Source organism: Oncorhynchus clarkii, chromosome 10 (genome assembly GCF_045791955.1).
Source record: "Oncorhynchus clarkii lewisi isolate Uvic-CL-2024 chromosome 10, UVic_Ocla_1.0, whole genome shotgun sequence".
Lineage (NCBI taxonomy): Eukaryota > Metazoa > Chordata > Actinopteri > Salmoniformes > Salmonidae > Oncorhynchus > Oncorhynchus clarkii.
In genome coordinates, this window is record NC_092156.1 from 26,762,355 (window position 1) to 26,782,195 (window position 19,841).

The following is a 19,841-nucleotide window of genomic DNA, read 5'->3' on the forward strand; positions in this document are numbered from 1 at the left end:
ACAATCCACCTGTGTGTAATCAAGTCTCCGTATAAATGCACCTGCACTGTGATAGTCTCAGAGGTCCGTTAAAAGCGCAGAGAGCATCATGAAGAACAAGGAACACACCAGGCAGGTCCGAGATACTGTTGTGAAGAAGTTTAAAGCTGGATTTGGATACAAAAAGATTTCCCAAGCTTTAAACATCCCAAGGAGCACTGTGCAAGCGATAATATTGAAATGGAAGGAGTATCAGACCACTGCAAATCTACCAAGACCTGGCCGTCCCTCTAAACTTTCAGCTCATACAAGGAGAAGACTGATCAGAGATGCAGCCAAGAGGCCCATGATCACTCTGGATGAACTGCAGAGATCTACAGCTGAGGTGGGAGACTCTGTCCATAGGACAACAATCAGTCGTATATTGCACAAATCTGGCCTTTATGGAAGAGTGGCAAGAAGAAAGCCATTTCTTAAAGATATCCATAAAAAGTGTAGTTTAAAGTTTGCCACAAGCCACCTGGGAGACACACCAAGCATGTGGAAGAAGGTGCTCTGGTCAGATGAAACCAAAATTGAACTTTTTGGCAACAATGCAAAACGTTGTGTTTGGCGTAAAAGCAACACAGCTCATCACCCTGAACACACCATCCCCACTGTCAAACATGGTGGTGGCAGCATCATGGTTTGGGCCTGCTTTTCTTCAGCAGGGACAGGGAAGATGGTTAAAATTGATGGGAAGATGGATGGAGCCAAATACAGGACCATTCTGGAAGAAAACCTGATGGAGTCTGCAAAAGACCTGAGACTGGGACGGAGATTTGTCTTCCAACAAGACAATGATCCAAAACATAAAGCAAAATCTACAATGGAATGGTTCAAAAATAAACATATCCAGGTGTTAGAATGGCCAAGTCAAAGTCCAGACCTGAATCCAATCGAGAATCTGTGAAAAGAACTGAAAACTGCTGTTCACAAATGCTCTCCATCCAACCTCACTGAGCTCGAGCTGTTTTGCAAGGAGGAATGGGAAAAAAATTCAGTCTCTCGATGTGCAAAACTGATAGAGACATACCCCAAGCGACTTACAGCTTTAATCGCAGCAAAAGGTGGCGCTACAAAGTATTAACTTAAGGGGGCTGAATAATTTTGCACGCCCAATTTTTCAGTTTTTGATTTGTTAAAAAAGTTTGAAATAGCCAATAAATGTCGTTCCACTTCATGATTGTGTCCCACTTGTTGTTGATTCTTCACAAAAAAATACAGTTTTATATCTTTATGTTTGAAGCCTGAAATGTGGCAAAAGGTCGCAAAGTTCAAGGGGGCCGAATACTTTCGCAAGGCACTGTACATGTCCTCAAAGATGGAAGTCAGGCGGGAGGCGAGATCAGGTGGGACAATTCTAGCCAATGAGAGGGTATATACACGAGTGTGAACAAAAGGCACAAGTCCGATATAAATTCGTTTTTTTCCCTAAATTGCCGAAATGCCACGTGCATCCACTTATTAGTGCATTCGTAACAACCTAACCATTACGACACTTCTATCCGATCAAATAAGCTTCACTTAGCAAATTAGTAATTGTTTGTTTAACAAATTCGACACTCATTAACCTCCATACAAAAATTCCTCACTTTGATCTTATTTCGCGGTGACTCTCTTGTACGTGCGCGTTCCCAAACCTGACGCTTCCTCCCTTTTATATAAAAAAAAATCCTCCCCTTTCCTATACGTTATCATCATCCACCCACCCTCTTCTGTGATAGAGCGAAAGCCTTGTTTACGCGCGCGCGTTCCCAACAGGCACCAGTGGGGAGCTGTCCAGCCAGCGATTTGAAGTAGTCTTCTTGCCCGGATACTGCTGTCTCTTCTGTCCAGGAATGAGAAGTGATGGCCGGCTCTGCAGCAGAGGAGAAAACCTTCCGAAGGTTCTTGGAGCTGTTCCTCCGAGAGATGAGGCCACCACTTCAGGAGAACGACCCTGTCCCAATGCGCCCTTTATCGGACCTCACCTCGGCGGACGAAGTGGAAGGGGAATGCCTCGATATGTGTCTTCAGCACCTGTGCAAATAGTAAGTACCGATTTGATTTTATAAATTGTTTTGTATGCAGCTTAAACGAACGCTTTGGCATGACCAGTTTCAACTAGAATAGGTCAGGAATTTGGAGTCAACCTAAGTGAATGTACACTATAATTGTGTTGGCTGTAAGTCTATTTTACAATAATCTGCTATGACTGATTTTACGGAAACACAGTTCATATAAAATATAAGCTACCGATAGCCTACAGTGTTCTAAAAAAAATAGCAGCTTTTACATTTTGTGAGCAATTTGGTTGCTACAGAATTGCTCTCCGGTCAGTTTTGCCGGGTGGCCTGTGAAGCCACTTGCAATGTCCTGACATCGTCATCTCCCATGTTGCTGCCAACGTCATTGGATGGCTTATGTTGTGACATATGTAAGAGAGGAAAGACGAACTTCAAATATATTTCAGCTGTACGTCGGTTCCTCTCCTTCCATTCGTGCATCCAAGTTATTCGAGGTACAGTTAATGTGAATTCACCCTCTCTTTTTGCGTCGCACGACGTCATTTCATTCGTAGGAAGGAACTATTGCATTCCTCATATTAACCATAGCAGTCTTTCCGATTCATACAATTTAGTCGTACAGGCATGACAACAGTACGGAGATGACACTATACACACTTTGTTCACTATGTCCTGATTTGCCTTTTTTTGTTCTCACTTTCTGTGTATTCGAAACCATCTTTAGCTCACCTGCGCTCGTGGGCGCGGGCTCCACAGTAAATTAAATTCAAAGCTATATATGTGTGGTCAGGTTTCAGCATTTTTAGATATATTACGTCACACTCGCACCCATAAATAGTACATCAAACCACCGAAGAGACCGAAAAGACCATTGTGAATTTCTCAAGCATGTCGAGGATGATTGCAATTTGATACTTGTAATTTTGACACCACCAATAAACGACACAACAAGAAGCAAACATAGCCCAGTCTAAATTAGAGCCATTTAATTGCCACTATAAAAGGCACCCAAGTGTTTGGAAATAGTGAATACTTGACCTTGTAAATGTGAGCTTTCAATGTATTATGTTTGATCTGTGTTTAATTTACATAGAGCTATTGAACTCAATGTCGAATTGGAAGTGCTGTGTTGGGTTTCTGTCAGTAGTTTACTGAAGCCATTCCATATCATACAACATTATTTTGATGTTCACTCCCCATTGCCCCATTTCAAAGACCTAATCGTGTTGTGCCAATGCCACCCATTCCGAATGTTTGGGAGAGACTGAAGCGTTGAGATGAGTTGTTGTATCAGTCTGCTAGATCTGTTTTGCACAAAGAGCTTATTGTCTATGACTGTTTGTTTTATTCAAATGTGCACACAGCTCTGGATGCTGCCAGAGCCTATACTACCAGAACAGACAGTAGGCCTGGTGTTTACAGTGGGGCAACAAAGTATTTAGTCAGCCACCAATTGTGCAAGTTCTCCCACTTAAAAAGATGAGAGGCCTGTAATTTTCATCATAGGTACACTTCAACTATGACAGACTAAATGAGGGGAAAAAATCCAGAAAATCACATTGTAGGATTTTTAATGAATTTATTTGCAAATTATGGTGTAAAATAAGTATTTGGTCACCTACAAACAAGCAAGATTTCTGGCTCTCACAGACCTGTAACTTCTTCTTTAAGGGGCTCCTCTGTCCTCCGTTACCTGTACTAATGGCACCTGTTTGAACTTGTTATCAGTATAAAAGACACCCAAACTACACTATGGCCAAGACCAAAGAGCTGTCAAAGGACACCAGCAACAAAATTGTAGACCTGCACCAGGCTGGGAAGACTGAATCTGCAATAGGTAAGCAGCTTGGTTTGAAGAAATCAACTGTGGGAGCAATTATTAGGAAATGGAAGACATACAAGACCACTGATAATCTCCCTCGATCTGGGGCTCCACGCAAGATCTGACCCCGTGGGGTCAAAATGATCACAAGAACGGTGAGCAAAAATCCCAGAACCACACAGGGGGACCTAGTGAATGACCTGCAGAGAGCTGGGACCAAAGTAACGAAGCCTACCATCAGTAACACACTACGCCGCCAGGGACTCAAATCCTGCAGTGCCAGACGTGTCCCCCTGCTTAAGCCAGTACATGTCCAGGCCCGTCTGAAGTTTGCTAGAGAGCTTTCGGATGATCCAGAAGAAGATTGGGAGAATGTCATATGGTCAGATGAAACCAAAATATAACTTTTTGGTAAAAACTCAACTCGTCGTGTTTGGAGGACAAAGAATGCTGAGTTGCATCCAAAGAACACCATACCTACTGTGAAGCATGGGGGTGGAAACATCATGCTTTGGGGCTGTTTTTCTGCAAAGGGACCAGGACGACTGATCCGTGTAAAGGAAAGAATGAATGGTGCCATGTATCGTGAGATTTTGAGTGATAACCTCCTTCCATCAGCAAGGGCATTGAAGATGAAACGTGGCTGGGTCTTTCAGCATGACAATGATCCCAAACACACCGCCCGGGCAACGAAGGAGTGGCTTCGTAAGAAGCATTTCAAGGTCCTGGAGTGGCCTAGCCAGTCTCCAGATCTCAACCTCATAGAAAATCTTTGGAGGGAGTTGAAAGTCTGTGTTGCCCAGCAACAGCCTAGAGGAGATCTGCATGGAGGAATGGGCCAAAATACCAGCAACAGTGTGTGAAAACCTTGTGAAGACTTACAGAAAACATTTGACCTCTGTCATTGCCAACAAAGGGTATATAACAAAGTATTGAGAAACCTTTGTTATTGACCAAATACTTATTTTCCACCATAATTTGCAATTTAATTCATAAAAAATCCTACAATGTGATTTTTCTGGATTTTTTTTCTTCTCATTTTGTCTGTCATAGTTGAAGTGTACCTATGATGAAAATTACAGGTCTCTCTCATCTTTTTAAGTGGTAGAACTTGCACAATTGGTGGCTGACTAAATACTTTTTTGCCCCACTGTATATATTGACATATATGAAATGTAATTGACCCCATGGATAAGCCTACGTTTATCTAATGAGAACTCACATATTATGCATTTATTACACAAAAACAATTTCCATTTGTGGATATTTGCAGTGTTTCCTGGTTCCCTCTCTCTAAAGTTACCATAGTTTGATTGTTTGTTTTCCACTGTGTCATTCCTGCAGCTCTAATGATAGTATTTTTAAAGGAGAGCAATGTCTTAATATGGCACAAAGTGAGACATATTCTTACACACTGTGCTGCATGCATCAGCTCCTGTTGTGTTTCAGCTGAACGTGTGATTATTTTGTCTCTGGGTTGAAGATCTAATAATAGGCCTGGGAGAGAGGTGGAGATCCCCTTTGCTGCTCTCCCTGTGTGTGTGTGTGCGTGCATGCGTGCGTGCGAGTTGCTCACAGTGTGCGTATGTGCGTATCCGAAATGGTGGAAATGAACGCAGATATGGATTTGTGTGTGTGTGTGTACGTTTGCAATGACGCCAGTGTGAATTCCCATCCCTACCTGAGAGATTATAGGCACACATTTGAAAGGTAGAGAAATCAGTTCGGTTTCACACTTATGTGGGGGGGAATTGTGACATGGTACACCCGGGCCAGCGTCAGCTGGCTCAGTGTGTGGGTGAGACGCAACCCTCCTCTCAAACTGTCATGGATGACACGTAATGATACTTCTGGAGGATAAAGGAATCACGACACCGAAGTGGGACTGCGCTCTTTATCGTATATGTCACATTTAATGAGAACTCACTTTTGAATTTAACCCAAAAAAGTAGGGTATGATTGTCACGATTCAAAAACATTCAAGTGACAGGAATGCTTTGGCTTTGCGAACAGGAAATCTGTGCTTATTGTCTGTCTGGATTTCTGAAACACTGTACACAAAGATCATGTACTTATGCAGCCATCAAATATAACAGTTGATCATTATCCAACCATCAAACACAAGTAAGACCATTGACCTTCATTTTAATTTGTACCTACTCTGTGATTGACAGAATATGCTGGAAGCAGCACTGTCGGAAGCAAAGTAGGACGCAGACCTCACTCAGTTATTGTTAACGAGTGGCTACCTCTGTCCCGCTACAGCAGTGCAATTCCTGGGAAGGGTGTGTGTGTGTGTGTGTTTTTAAATTAGTTTTTTTCACCTTTATTGTACCAGGTAAGCTAGTTGAGAACAAGTTCTCATTTGCAACTGCGACCTGGCCAATATAAAGCATAGCAGTTCGACACATACAACAACACAGAGTTTCACATGGAATGAACAAAACATACAGTCAGTAGAAAAAAAGAAAACAAAGTCTATATACAGTGAGTGCAAATTAGGTCAAATAAGGGAGTTAAGGCAATAAATAGGCCATGGTGGCGAAGTAATTACAATATGGCAATTAAACACTGGAATGGTAGATGTGCAAAAGATGGATGTGCAAGTAGAGATACTGTGGTGCAAAAGGAGCTAAATAAATAAATACAGTATGGGGATGAGGTAGATAGATGGGCTGTATACAGATGGGCTATGAACAGGTGCAGTGATCTGTGAGCTGCTCTGACAGCTGGTTCTTAAAGCTAGTGAGGGAGATGGGGAATCTCCAGCTTCAGTGATTTTTGCAGTTAGTTCCAGTCAGTGGCTGCAGAGAACTGGAATGAAAGGTGACCAAAGGAGGAATTGGCTTTGGGGTTGACCAGTGAGATATACCTGCTGGAGCGCGTGCTACAAGTGGGTGCTGCTATGGTAACCAGCGAGTTGAGATAGGGCGGGGCTTTACCTAGCAGAGACTTGTAGATAACCTGTAGCCAGTGGGTTTGGCAACGAGTATGAAGCGAGGGCCAGCCAACGAGAGCTTATAGGTCGCAGTGGTGAGTAGTGTATGGGGCTTCGGTGGCAAAACGGATGGCACTGTGATAGACTACATCCAGTTTGCTGAGTAGAGTGTTGGAGGCTATTTTATAGATGACATCGCCGAAGTCAAGGATCGGTAGGATGGTCTGTTTTACGAAGGTATGTTTGGCAGCATGAGTGAAGGAGGCTTTGTTGCGAAATAGGAAGCCAATTCTAGATTTAATTTTTGATTGGAGATGCTTAATGTGAGTCTGGAAGGAGAGTTTACAGTCTAGCCAGACACTTAGGTATTTGTAGTTATCCACGTATTCTAAGTCAGAGCCGTCCAAAGTAGTGATGCTGGATGGGCGAGCAGGTGCGGGCAATGATCTGTTGAATAGCATGCATTTAGTTTTATTTGCGTTTAAGAGCAGTTGGAGGCCACGGAAGGAGTGTTGTATGGCATTGAAGCTCGTCTGGAGGTTAGTTAACACAGTGTCCAAAGAAGGGCCAGAAGTATACAGAATGGTGTCGTCTGCGTAGAGGTGGATCAGAGAATCACCAGCAGCAAGAGCGACATCATTGATGTATACAGAGAAGAGAGTCGGCCAGAGAATTGAACCCTGTGGCACCCCCATAGAGACTGCCAGAGGTCCGGACAACAGGCCCTCCGATTTGACACACTGAGCTCTATCAGAGAAGTAGTTGGTGAACCAGGCGAGGCAATCATTTGAGAAACCAAGGCTGTTGAGTCTGCCAATAAGAATGTGGTGATTGACAGAGTCGAAAGTTATGATATCGTTAAAGACCTTGAGCGTGGCTGAGGTGCACCCATGACCAGCTCGGAAACCAGATTGCATAGCGGAGAAGGTACGATGTGATTCAAAATGGTCAGTAATCTTTTTGTTAACTTGGCTTTCGAAGACCTTTGAGATGCAGGGTAGGATAGATATTGGTCTGTAGCAGTTTGGATCTAGAGTGTCTCCCCCTTTGAAGAGGGGGATGACTGCGGCAGCTTTCCAATCTTTGGGAATCTCAGACGATACGAATGAGAGGTTGAACAGGCTAGTAATAGGGGTTGCAACAATTTCGGCAGATAATTTTAGAAAGAGAGGGTCCAGATTGTCTAGCCCGGCTGATTTGTAGGGGTCCAGATTTTGCAGCTCTTTCAGAACATCAGCTATCTGGGTATGGGTGAAGAAGAAATGGTGGGGGCTTGGGCGGGTTGCTGTGGACGGTGCCGGGCAGTTGACCGGGGTAGGGGTAGCCAGGTGGAAAGCATGGCCAGCCGTAGAGAAATGCTTATTGAAATTCTCAAATTATAGTGGATTTGTCGGTTGTAACAGTGTTTCCTAGCCTCAGAGCAGTGGGTAGCTGGGAGGAGGTGCTCTTATTCTCCAAGGACTTTACAGTGTCCCAAAACTTAAGAGTTTGTACTGCAGGATGCAAATTTATGTTTAAAAAAGCTAGCCTTAGCTTTTCTTACTGCCTGTGTATATTGGTTCCTAACTTCCCTGAAAAGTTGCATATCACGGGGGCTATTCGATGCTAATGCAGAACGCCACAGGATGTTTTTGTGCTGGTCAAGGGCAGACAGGTCTGGAGTGAACTAAGGGCTATATCTATTCCTGGTTCTAAATTTTTTTGAATGGGGCATGCCTATTTAAGATGGTGAGGAAGACACTTTTAAAGAATAACCAGGCATCCTCTACTGTCGGGATGAGGTCAATGTCATTAGAGGATACCCCGGCCAGGTCGATTAGAAAGGCCTGCTCACAGAAGTGTTTTAGGGAGCGTTTGACAGTGATGAGGGTTGGTCGTTTGCTCGCAGACCCATTACGGATGCAGGCAATGAGGCAGTGATCACTGAGATCTTGGTTGAAAACAAAAACAAGTGTATTTGGAGGGTGAGTTAGTTAGGATGACATCTATGAGGGTGCCCGTGTTTACGGATTAGGGGTTATATCTGGTAGGTTCATTGATAAATTGTGTGAGATTGAGGGCATCAAGCTTAGATTGTAGGATGGCCGGGGTGTTAAGCATGTCCCAGATTATGTCACCTAGCAGCACAAGCTCAGAAGATAGATTGTGTGTGTGTGTGTGTGTGTGTGTGTGTGTGTGTGTGTGTGTGTGTGTGTGTGTCAGAGCAGCTGACTAATAACCTTATAACAATGCTAATGATGAAAGCAGCTCGGCTTTGCAAACCCAGTCCGCTTGTGTTTGAAGCCATCACCATCTCCTTATTTGACAAGGCACTTTGAAGCTGGGTGAACTGAGCAGCTTGTCAGGTGTTCCTTACACCCCTTAATGATGGCTGTTGACAAGGGAGTGGGAGAGAGAGGAACAAAATGGATGCAGGCATACATGTCAGCAGGCTCATTTGTCCTCACAATTCCACCATGTCATTATAAAGAGAAATAACCACAGGAGGAGCTTATGCAATATATGCAATGCATAATTCAATACATATGCTGTGGTGGCTAAAGATAGACATTACTTACTGCCTGACAGCTAGTTATGTTGGAACGGCTATAGAGGTCGTCTTGAGGATGGGTAACAATCAGTAGGGGTGCATGGGTAAAATCACTGGGGAAGTCAACCCCCCCCATGCCATATTACAACCTATGTCTTGTGATAATTGCATTGTTTGCTCTACAACCTGTTCATTCATATGCCTTGCGACTGTGAAATAAAGGCCTAAAGGCAGAGACAATCAGAAGTCCTAGTAGCAGAATAAATTCAACCACACTTTTTTGTTTTATCACAAAACCGGATAGCAACCTCTGTCCAGTGAAGTCCACAAAGCATATTGCATGTACAGTAAGAGACAGTTACATAACCTACAACATGGTCAAGCAAGTTAATGTTTCCGACATTTTCGGACTACTAAACAACTACTGATTTAGAACCACAGAGAGTTAAGAAAACAGAAGCTGCCTCCACTATTCAAGCACCATTTCAACTTCAACAATTTAGTCCAATCAACATAAGCTAAATATGATGTGGATTTCTGTTTGCATGTGTGCATGCATGTTGACTCACCCTACACCAATGCCATCCTCCTCTCTTTCATGCTGACGAAACGGTCTATCACTCTGTCATACATTACATGCTTTTATTTTTTGTTGTCCTGGGCTAACTGGCTAAAATGCTTGCTCGGTAGCCTAACTTCCATTCATGGGCAACGTTAGCTAGTTAACATTAGCCTTCTACAGTCGTGGCCAAAAGTTTTGAGAATGACACAAATATTAATTTCCACAAAGTTTGCTGCTTCAGTGTCTTTAGATATTTTTGTCAGATGTTACTACTACAAACAAGTGTCAAGGGCTTTTATTGACAATTACATGAAGTTGATGCAAAGAGTCAATATTTAAGGTGTTGACCCTTATATTTCAAGACCTCTGCAATCTGCCCTGGCATGCTGTCAATTAACTTCTGGGCAGCTGATGGCAGCTGGATTCTTGCATAATCAATGCTTGGAGTTTGTCAGAATTTGTGGGTTTTTGTTTGTCCACCCGCCTCTTGAAGATTGACCACAAGTTCAATGGGATTAAGGTCTGGGGAGTTTCCTGGCCATGGACCCAAAATATCGATGTTTTGTTCCCCGAGCCACTTAGTTATCACTTTTGCCTTATGGCAAGGTGCACCATCATGCTGGAAAAGGCATTGTTTGTCACCAAACTGTTCCTGGATGGTTGGAAGAAGTTCCTCTCGGAGGATGTGTTTGTACCATTCTTTATTCATGGCTGTGTTCTTAGGCAAAATTGTGAGTGAGCCCACTCCCTTGGCTGAGAAGCAACCCCACACATGAATGGTCTCAGGATGCTTTACTGTTGGCATGACACAGGACTGATGGTAGCGCTCACCTTGTCTTCTCCGGACAAGTTTTTTTCCGGATTCCCCAAACAAACAATCGGAAAGGGGATTCATCAGAGAAAATTACTTTACCCCAGTCCTCAGCAGTCCAATCCCTGTACCTTTTGTAGAATATCAGTCTGTCCCTGATGTTTTTCCTGGAGAGAAGTGGCTTCTTTGCTGCCCTTCTTGACACCAGGCCATCCTCCAAAAGTATTTGCCTCACTGTGCGTGCAGATGCACTCACACCTGCCCGCTTCCAACAAGAATAGACTGATGAGTTTCAGAAGAAAATATTTTGTTTCTCACCATTTTGAGCCTGTAATGGAACCCACAAATGCTGATGCTCCAGATACTCAACTAGTCTAAAGAAGGCCAGTTTTATTGCTTCTTTAATCAGACCAACAGTTTTCAGCTGTGCTAACATAATTGCAAAAGGGTTTTCTAATGATCAATTCGCTTTTTAAAATGATAAACTTGGATTAGCTAACACAACGTGCCATTGGAACACAGGAGTGATGGTTGCTGATAATGGGCCTCTGTACGCATATGTAGATATTCCATAAAAAAATCTGCATTTTCCAGCTACAATAGTAATTTGCAACATTAACAATGTCTACACTGTATTTCTTTCCCTTAGCCCTGAGTGTCTCTCGGTGGGGGAATGTCCCTCCAAACGGATCAACTAATGGTAGGGAGAAATAATAAATAACCCTACGAAATTGGACATCGCTTCATCACTCACACGATCAGCAGAAGCCACCAAGGCATTGCCTATACCACGCAATTCATTGACGACAACCCTTGTGTTTTTCACAAAGCCTGTACTGGCGGCAGTAATAACTTTCCTTATATTTCTCATGCAACAAATACGTACTTAACATATGAACAACAAATGAGAACTGCAAAACAACAATGTGCTCGTAATGTGCCCATCCTCTGGCTGTAGTTCAATGTGGAGTAGTATTGAAGCAGGACTTTCATTCTATAATAGCAGTTTGACATGTAAAAGTTGCATTTCCTTCACGCAGTAATTTTCTGCAATTTCTTGGGGATTCATGATTAACCAGTGGAAGCAATTAAAACTCTTGTTCTGAGATGTGTGTGTGTGTGTGTGTGTGTACACTGCTCCAAAAAATAAAGGGAACACTAAAATAACACATCCTAGATCTGAATGAATTAAATATTCTTATTAAATACTTTTTTCTTTACATAGTTGAATGTGCTGACAACAAAATCACACAAAAATGATTAATGGAAATCAAATTTATCAACCCATGGAGGTCTGGATTTGGAGTCACACTCAAAATTAAAGTGGAAAACCACACTACAGGCTGATCCAACTTTAATGTAATGTCCTTAAACCTAGTCAAAATGAGGCTCAGTAGTGTGTGTGGCGTCCACGTGCCTTTATGACCTCCCTACAACGCCTGGGCATGCTCCTGATGAGGTGGCGGATGGTCTCCTGCGGGATCTCCTCCCAGACCTGGACTAAAGCATCCACCAACTCCTGGACAGTCTGGTGCAACGTGACGTTGGTGGATGGAGCGAGACATGATGTCCCAGATGTACATCATGGAGGGCTGTGCGGCCCCCCAAAGAAATGCCACCCCACACCATGACTGACCCACCGCCAAACCGGTCATGCTGGAGGATGTTGCAGGCAGCAGAATGTTCTCCACGGCGTCTCCAGACTGCCACGTCCGTCATATGTGCTCAGTGTGAACCTGCTTTCATCTGTGAAGAGCACAGGGCGCCAGTGGCGAATTTGCCAATCTTGGTGTTCTCTGGCAAATGCCAAACGTCCTGCACGGTGTTGGGCTATAAGCTACGCCTCGCTCAAAGTTGAATTGGGATACCACTCCGACTTGATGGGGCTTGCGGGATCGTGCAAAACAGAGGGGGAGGGGTGGGGGTGTGTGTATTGGGATTGAGCCTAAGCCTCCTACTTCCCCCATTCACTCCACTCCCTTGTCTCCTGCTGCCCCCGTTACCCCCATTGGGGTGGCTGATGGACAGTTATTGAGAGGAGAGCTCTCCTAAACTTAATTAAACAGGTGCGTCTCACACAGCTGTAAACAACCATGCACACATCCGGATTCCTCCAAGAAATGCATTCGTGAGCACGCGCGCGCGCACACACATACAGTTTGCTTCTGTACACTGCTGGAGTAACAATGTGTGGTGTCGGAAGCGCTGCAACTGAAGGCTGCGTTAATGAGCACTGCTGTGTGACCGGATTGGACATCAGAAGAGCAGGGGAGACATTTACATGTTCCACACTTGTTTCAACCACATCTCCTCATTCATAACGCAACAGGAAGAGGGGGGCTCATCTGTTCCCTCACCCAAAGTGCCTCAGTCCTAATGGACTACCACAGCGTCACAGAGTGGTACTGGATCAAGCGTGGTTTTCCATTCACGTCTTAAATAACTTCAATGTAATTACAATGTTAGTGCAATCTTGCAGTTGTTCAGGATTAATGAGACAACTGTAATCAGGCCTACAATTTGTCCATCTCACAAAAGACTGAGATGCTCTGTTCCGAATGATCAATTCCACTCATTTTTCAACTCTCACATCAAAGAGTGCTTTACATGAAAACAAATCATGTATTTATGCACAAGAGCTCCCGGATGAAATTGTCCTGTTCATTTTTTGTGTCAAGCCAAAGTCTGGCTAAGAGCTTTTTGGCATCGAATTAGAACGTGATTGTTCTTCAGCAACATTGACAGCAGCTGCTCCCAAAACACACACACACAAAATAATTAGATAGAGATTTTACAGAAGACACATTGCAGGCATCTGGTTTAGAGAGAGAGAAAGAAGGAATCCGCCAGCCTCCATTTGTCATAAATCTCGAGACGAGCAGTGGCGGGTCAGAGCCCCACCTGTTTTTTTTGTTGCCTGTTTTTTGCATGTTATTTTGGCAATAATTAGTGTCCAGATATCAGTTGGTTAACAATTTAAAAACACATTTATTGAGTGAATAAAGCCTCATACAAACATGGTCTCTTTCTTGCTTTCTTGAGTAAGGCAGCTCCAAAATGCAGGTGTTTCAGCCTCGCTCTGCTTTCTGTAGGCGTTGGTAATCTTCTCTAGTTGCGCCGTGATTGGCTCAGTGTACTGTCACTCATGGGGACACTACGTCACCTCAGAATCTACAGGGAGAGCTAGGCAGTTCAATCCCCCTTGGCTGCTGCCATATATTTACATTAGAAGTGCTCATCCAATAAGGCTCAAGGTCTTTGGCCTCAGATAAAATTACGTCAAATCACATTATATCTACCGTAGCTTTGATTGGACTGATTATGTCAACATCATTGAATTTAATTTATTTTGGGTGAAAGTATTAATTAAAACGCTTGTTTCCAAAGTGGTCCTCGATGGTAAAAACAACAACACATATAATGATTAAAATAAGAAAAAAATGATACAAAAATGATAAACCACCATACATTAATTTATATTGATATCCTAAAAAGTGGCACTATTCACTGCACTTCTCCCTAACCTTAAAAATCAACCATATTCATTTCACACTAAAACAATCTATTCATTGCACATCATACATATCAGTCAAACAAATACACCTGACCAGCAGTAGGGGGCACAAGGGGCAGTGGTGTGGTTTCTCTTACTTAGATAACCTTGTCCAAATTAAAACCTTTCCCTGCTTTTTAAAGCTATTTCTACTTTTTCTTTGCTTGATCTCCAGGGGGAGGCTATTCCATAGACAAATGCCTGTATAGAAAAACATGCTCCTCGCAACTCTTGGTATTTTACAAGACAACGCTAGCTCTGGTATTGTAACTGTGTTGGTTATAGACCATATCAATGTGGTTTTTCATATAACCTGGGGCACGATCATTTAAGATGTCAGACATATGATTAATTTAAGTTGGTCCACTCTGGACTCCAAAGGCAACAAGCCCACCTACCGGAACTCCAGTACCCCTATGTGGGTCCTAGGGGACATTCAGCATATACCTGAAAACATTATTTTGCATGATTTGCATTTTCTTTATTTTTTGATAGCCCTCAATACCAAGCAGAGCAGGCATGATCAAAGTGATACTGGATCAAGGTTGAGACTAGCAGTTTCTTAACTTTGATGTTAAAATATCTAGTGTTAGAGAATATAAACATTTCAATTTATTCACCATTTTAGGAAGAATTTGGCAGCAATCAGGTCTCCAGAAAGGCACTGAGCTAGGGACACACCAAGATAAGTTCGATTCAATATCCTTGCCTGCACAGTTTGCCTTTATCTTGTCAGCCCTAAACAATCTACGTTTTGTTGCAAACTAAATCGATTCAGTTTTTCCCAAATGTAGTGACAATTTTTTGTCAGTTAACCAATCTCTAACAAAATGGAATTCCTTACTCAGGGTCTCCTCTATGTAAACTGTGTCCTTACCTGGTACCAGTATGGCTGAGTCATCAGCATAAAGCAGGAGCTTGCACTTTACTGTATCTGGTATATCATTAACGTATATAAGAAATAAGAGAGGCCCTAAAATTGATCCCTGCGGTATTCCACAGGATGTTTCTTTGGCCTCTGACAGAACATCACCAACATTACATACTTGTGTTCTGTTGGTCAGATAAGACCTAAACCAATTCACTGCTACATCATTTAGACCCATGCATTTCAGTTTTATCAGGAGAATATCATGGTCCACAGTGTCAAAAGCTTTCTGCAAGTCTAACATGACCCTACCTGTATAGTTCCTCTTCCGACTTTCCTGCTTGATGTGATCAAAAAGGTGGTTACGGCAAGTATTAGTGGAATGAGCTGTTCTAAATCCAGATTGGAGTTCATAAAGTAGTTTGTGCTCGAAGGTATCCCTCAAGTTGATTAAAAACAAATCTCTCAACAACTTTATATACGGTGCTGAGGATCGACACAGGCCTATAGTTTCCTTCATATGTTTTTCTGCTCTTCTTGTGGAGTGGAACCACCCGGGCTGTTTTGAGATTATTGGGAAATGTTCCACTACTAATAGAAAGGTTTATACAATATGCGTTATCATTTTAGCAGTGACACATGCACTTTCCTTTATGACTCTTTCAGGAAGGTTATCCAGCCCAGTTGCTTTGTTTGTGCTCATTAAGCATAGTAGATTGGAAACTTTGTCCTCTGTTACCATGCACAGCTCAAACAAATCATTTGTGATACCTTTGCTATGGTAAAAGTTGTTCATGAAAGACTGGCCATAGTGTCCAGAGCAGGTTGGTAACTTTTTAACCAGAGATAAGGCTATAGTGGTAAAAAATATGGTAAAATAATTTGCAACCGTTTCCTGGTCATTGCATTAAACATAATCAATATCCAGGCCAATACTACAAGATTTTATCTTTATGGGGAGTTTTTGAGCCAATGTCCTTTAAAATTTTCCACAGTTTACAAGGCTGATTGATGTAAGTTGTCATTAACAGCGTCTTTGTAATGTTGGGATTTGGCCTTATCCATTTTGTATCTTCCCTGGTTTCTACAGTTAATATAACCTTCATAATCTGGTTGAAGATTTGTTCTTCTGAATCTGGCCAGGTAGAATCCCTTTTCCTTATGAGGTCTAAGATCTCTGAAGTGATCAATTTCCCTGACCTCTGTTTGATTTGAATTTGTTTCATCGGAGATAGAGGGTTGAGTGAGATACCAAGCTTCATCAACATCACAGTTTAGTACATGAGACCTATATAAAATTCCAAGTACTTCTACAAAACGTTCCTTTGAGTATTGTTTCATAGACCGTACCTTCATGTAGTTATTACCTGGCTCAGGTAGCATTTCAGATTTCTTACGGATACAGTAGGTTACCAAATGATCACTAAAACCAATATTTAAGACTCTTGACTGACAGACGTTCTCTTGGTCTGATACAATAATCAAATCCAAAGTTGATTTAGTGTCAATACACACCCGGGTTGGCTCAGCAATCAGTTGTTTTAGTCCAAATAACTGATTAAAGTTACACAGGGAAATTTCAGACTTCAGTGAGTCAAGACAACTGAGAAGGACATTCCAATAAGATTCCAATAAGAATCCCTATTGTAAACTCGCTAGGGTGATAACAACTAGGGTATTAACTTCAGATAGAATGATTAGAGATTTTTGTTATTATATAAGGATATGCTTTCCCATGCATTAAATGACACTGAAACAGTAAATGCCTCCACCAATGCAACAGACATAAGGTTCAAGATGTATATTACCACATTTTCAATGTACCACATGAAAAGAAATGAAAATAATAAACCCCAATGATTTTTCTCAACCCATATCCACATTACTTGTAAGCTTGGTTAAACCCGATGGCACGCGTTGGAGCTTAAAACGATTGACAACATTCATGAAGTAAAAGATCCATGTAATTCCAGTTGATATTGCTAGGGCTGTTTTGTTTGTGGAATGCGCTGTCTGTGCAGTGGTATATTGTATATAAAAGTGGATCCTCATGATTGTATTTCCTTCCTTTTTATACCACATACAGTGCCTTGCGAAAGTATTCGGCCCCCTTGAACTTTGCAACCTTTTGCCACATTTCAGGCTTCAAACATAAAGATATAAAACTGTATTTTTTTGTGAAGAATCAACAACAAGTGGGACACAATCATGAAGTGGAACGACATTTATTGGATATTTCAAACTTCTTTAACAAATCAAAAACTGAAAAATTGGGCGTGCAAAATTATTCAGCCCCCTTAAGTTAATACTTTGTAGCGCCACCTTTTGCTGCGATTACAGCTGTAAGTCGCTTGGGGTATGTCTCTATCAGTTTTGCACATCGAGAGACTGACATTTTTTCCCATTCCTCCTTGCAAAACAGCTCGAGCTCAGTGAGGTTGGATGGAGAGCATTTGTGAACAGAAGTTTTCAGTTCTTTCCACAGATTCTCCATTGGATTCAGGTCTGGACTTTGACTTGGCCATTCTAACACCTGGATATGTTTATTTTTGAACCATTCCATTGTAGATTTTGCTTTATGTTTTGGATCATTGTCTTGTTGGAAGACAAATCTCCGTCCCAGTCTCAGGTCTTTTGCAGACTCCATCAGGTTTTCTTCCAGAATGGTCCTGTATTTGGCTCCATCCATCTTCCCATCAATTTTAACCATCTTCCCTGTCCCTGCTGAAGAAAAGCAGGCCCAAACCATGATGCTGCCACCACCATGTTTGACAGTGGGGATGGTGTGTTCAGCTGTGTTGCTTTTACGCCAAACATAACGTTTTGCATTGTTGCCAAAAAGTTCAATTTTGGTTTCATCTGACCAGAGCACCTTCTTCCACATGTTTGGTGTGTCTCCCAGGTGGCTTGTGGCAAACTTTAAACAGCACTTTTTATGGATATCTTTAAGAAATGGCTTTCTTCTTGCCACTCTTCCATAAAGGCCAGATTTGTGCAATATACGACTGATTGTTGTCCTATGGACAGAGTCTCCCACCTCAGCTGTAGATCTCTGCAGTTCATCCAGAGTGATCATGGGCCTCTTGGCTGCATCTCTGATCAGTCTTCTCCTTGTATGAGCTGAAAGTTTAGAGGGACGGCCAGGTCTTGGTAGATTTGCAGTGGTCTGATACTCCTTCCATTTCAATATTATCGCTTGCACAGTGCTCCTTGGGATGTTTAAAGCTTGGGAAATATTTTTGTATCCAAATCCAGCTTTAAACTTCTTCACAACAGTATCTCGGACCTGCCTGGTGTGTTCCTTGTTCTTCATGATGCTCTCTGCGCTTTTAACGGACCTCTGAGACTATCACAGTGCAGGTGCATTTATATTTACTAACATCTTTTCAGCCGAATCTGTGTTCTTAAACCGGGTTCAACTCGGTTGATGCACAACAGTAGCAGCTCGTAGAAGGCTAGCAGTTGTACTGTAGTTAGCTAGATAACACCAGTTAGATGAGAAGCAAAAGAAAGGTAGCTAGCTAGCTATGTATATTTTGCTATGGAAGGTTTTTCATATGGGTGAAGTCATCTGTGTAAACTGCTGACCTGGACACTTGGGTGTAATCAGTACACTCCCTCCACTGGCAATGCCATTCTTGTCATTATAATCAAAATTTGCACTGACCTGATCAACACAGTGTCAGGTTATTTTTCAATCTGTTCCCGAAAACCTGAAGTTACCAACATCGATGAGACAGCCTACAGGGAGAAGGTGAGGGTTCTGGGAGTGGGGTGCCTGGAAAATAACCTCTCACTCAACATAAAAAAAACTAAGGAGATTATCGTGGACTTCAGGAAACAGCAGAGGGAGCACCCCCCATCCACATCGATAGGACTGCAGCTTCATCACTGACAAACTGAAATGGTCCACCCACACAGACAGTGTGCTGAAGAAGGCGCAACAGTGCCTCATCAACCTCAGGAGACTAAAGAAATTTGGCTTAACACCTAAAATCCTCACAAACTTTAACAGATGCATAATTGAGAGCATCCTGTCGGGCTGTATCGCCGCCTGGTACGGTAACTGCACCGCCCACAACTGCAAAGCTCTCCAGAGGGTGGTGCGGTCTGCCCAACGCATTACCGGGGGCAAACTTCCCACCCTCCTGGACACCTACAGCACCCGATGCCATAGGAAGGCCAAAAAGATCAAGGACATCAACCACCCGAGCCACTGCCTGTTCACCCCGCTATCATCCAGAAGGCGAGGTCAGTACAGGTGGATCAAAGCTGGTACCGAGAGACTGAAAACAGCTTCTATCTCAAGGCCATCAGACTGCTAAACAGCCATCACTAGCACATCAGAGAAGGTTGCCCATAGACAGATTAGGAATCACTGGCCATACTGTACTGCATACTATTCTACGGTATCTTAGTCACTTAATTGTGTATAAATATCTTAGTCAAATGCCGCTCTGTCATATATGTATATATTCTTAATCCATTCCTTACTTAGATTTACGTGTATTTTGGGTATATGTTGTGAAACTGTTAGATATTACTTGTTAGATATTACTGCACTGTCGGAGCTAGAAGCACAAGCATTTCGCTACACCCGCAATACCATCTGCTAAACACGTGTATGTGACCAATAAATTAGATTTGATTTGTTTTATTGATCATTGCTTGCTTGCTTGCTTGCTTGCTCGACCTGTGCTCAGTCAAAATAAAAACCCATGTTTGCAAAC

General features: G+C 42.6%; 1 protein-coding gene across 1 annotated transcript in view; it reads left to right on the forward strand.

Moving 5' to 3' along the window:
* Positions 1-1,787: 1,787 nt before the first annotated feature.
* Positions 1,788-19,841, forward strand: part of LOC139418202 (protein phosphatase 1E-like) — a 78,896-nt gene continuing 60,842 nt past the window's right edge. The window contains exon 1 of the mRNA XM_071167474.1: positions 1,788-2,051. Within this exon, the coding sequence (XP_071023575.1) occupies positions 1,870-2,051 (182 nt within the window). The 5' untranslated portion in view covers positions 1,788-1,869. The remainder of the gene's footprint in view (positions 2,052-19,841) is intronic.